Source organism: Balearica regulorum, chromosome 26 (assembly GCF_011004875.1).
Source record: "Balearica regulorum gibbericeps isolate bBalReg1 chromosome 26, bBalReg1.pri, whole genome shotgun sequence".
NCBI lineage: Eukaryota > Metazoa > Chordata > Aves > Gruiformes > Gruidae > Balearica > Balearica regulorum.
Window position 1 is genome coordinate 4,072,581 of NC_046209.1, and position 1,995 is coordinate 4,074,575.

A 1,995-nucleotide genomic window follows, 5' to 3' on the forward strand; every position below is an offset into this window, starting at 1 on the left:
ATAAGCAATTCATTTCCAAAAAAGGAAATGGTTCAGCCAACTCAGAAAAAGGTGAGAGAATGTTTTATAAAGGCAATTTCCAAATATCAAAACACCATTTCTGAAAATGCCTTATTTAAAAAGAAGGAAATGAAACTAAAAATTTTTTTGCATCTTACATAAAAAACAAGTATTTAGTCCTCCAAAATAATTGTTGCAAAGATAAATGAAACTATCTTCTGGACCACACTGTGTCTGGTCAAAGACAAGAGTTCATTCTCTCTGAAGATAAATTATGACAAACTGGGAATACAATGGACTAGGTTCTGCTCTCATTTCATACCAGTGAAAATCCACTGCCTTTTTATCATTATCCCTTTTTCTTGCTCCAGACAGCTGGGAGGTCTGAAACTCTTTCCATCAACAGTTTCCCACGTCAAGCAATTAAGACTTCAGGCACATTCGTGGGGATGAAGGCGATGATGAAGCAAAGGCAATTAAAATGGTTGCTACCCCAAGCAGCTGTAGTTGTGTTGTATGGTGTGGGCACCACCTCCACTGTCTTAGCCTCTTCCTGCCTCTGGTCCCTTCACACCTCAAATTTTAGCTTGGTTGGTAAGCAGAGCAGCCAGATGAAACTCAGACTTACTCACACTGTCTGAGTGTGAGACATGGGGTCTGGCAGGTCTCACCCAGCCCATGAACATCATGGCCAGCTGCAGTTGTGCTGTAGTGATGCAGCCCAGCCCTATAAACTCCCTTATCATTTATACAAAGCAGAGAAAATGACTTCCCTCTTTGAAGCATAAGACATTTCCCCACCCAACCCCCTCCTTCCAAACCCTTCATGTCTTTGGAAGGTCTTGCATCGGCCCCACAGCAGGCCATTCCTCTGCTGTCTCAGTGGGAGTCCAGGCCATTCTCCTCCAAGCTGCCGAGGGCTTTGGTCTTAATGCGGAGCTTGTGAGGTAGGGCAGCATAGCTTCGGCCCTTCGAATGATCTTCTGAAGGGCAGGGCAGGCTGCACGGGGGTAGAAGAGAAGTTTTGGGCACTTGTTGCTCATCATCTTCATCTGAGACAGTTGTGGTTCTTTCTTTGCTCACCTCAGCTGGACAGAGGGAAGGGCACAAGAAGCAGGCACTGTCTGACAAAGGCAAATGGAAAGCATATTTGTCCAGGCAGTGGTAATTGAGGAGTGGAGAGCAAACTGTGGATCTGAAGGCTGCATCAAGCCTCTTTGGCTGCTGAAGGCCAGGTGTGTCCATGGGAGCTGGCTTTGAGTCACAGCTGAGGATGTTTCTGGATGGGCCAAAGGTTTTGCAGGAAAAGTCCGCTGGCTCCAGCACCTTTGGCACAAAGCTCTTTGTTGTGAAGAAGCAGGACTCCCCAGCAAAGGGCTCGGCCTCGAGGAGTGGGGAGGCCGCTCTGTGCCCTCTGAAATAAACTCCCAGGAAGTCCTGGAGGGAGTGGCCCTGGTAGGTGCTGGTGTCTGGGCTGATGAGCCCAAAGCGCAGCTTTAGGGACAGCAGCTCTGTCCTGAGGATGGCATTCTCCTCGCTGAGAGCAGCCAACTGGCTCTCCATGGCGAAGTCATTGAGGCGCCTCTTCTCCCGTGAGCGCTTGGCTGCCTCGTTGTTCTTGCGCCTCTTCTCCCAGTACATGTTGTCCTTCTTCTCATCCGGCATGAACTCCCGCTTCCGCCGGGAGGGACCGCTCACCTTGCTGTGGAGGAACTTAGCCTTGCTCTGCTGAAGCGCAAGCTCACTGACGGTGCTCAGCGGTGCCATGAAGTTTTCCATGGTCGTGAATACAGCCGGAGTCCTGCCAGAATTAAAACATAAAACTATTACCACTAAAGGTGCTATTAATTAATACCAACAAATAAATTAATATAGCCATGTAATTGTTTTATCTCTGTTGCAGTCACACCAGGAACACTGAGTACAGCACTGTATGCACACATAACCTGAGGACAGCTTCCCTCAACTATTTCTGTCATTTTGGAGCCACGTTTT

General features: G+C 48.1%; 1 protein-coding gene across 1 annotated transcript; it reads right to left on the reverse strand.

Annotated features, from left to right (window-relative positions):
* Positions 1–879: 879 nt before the first annotated feature.
* NFILZ (NFIL3 like basic leucine zipper) lies at positions 880–1,793 on the reverse strand. The gene has a single exon (XM_010309667.2). The coding sequence runs from the start codon at positions 1,777–1,779 to the stop codon at positions 880–882; it is 900 nt and encodes a 299-aa protein (XP_010307969.1). The 5' UTR covers positions 1,780–1,793.
* Positions 1,794–1,995: the final 202 nt, after the last annotated feature.

What these genes read in the sequence shown, in the direction of transcription:
- NFILZ (XM_010309667.2), bottom strand. Translation starts at nt 1,779, where the DNA reads ATGGAAAACTTCATGGCACCGCTGAGCACCGTCAGTGAGCTTGCGCTT.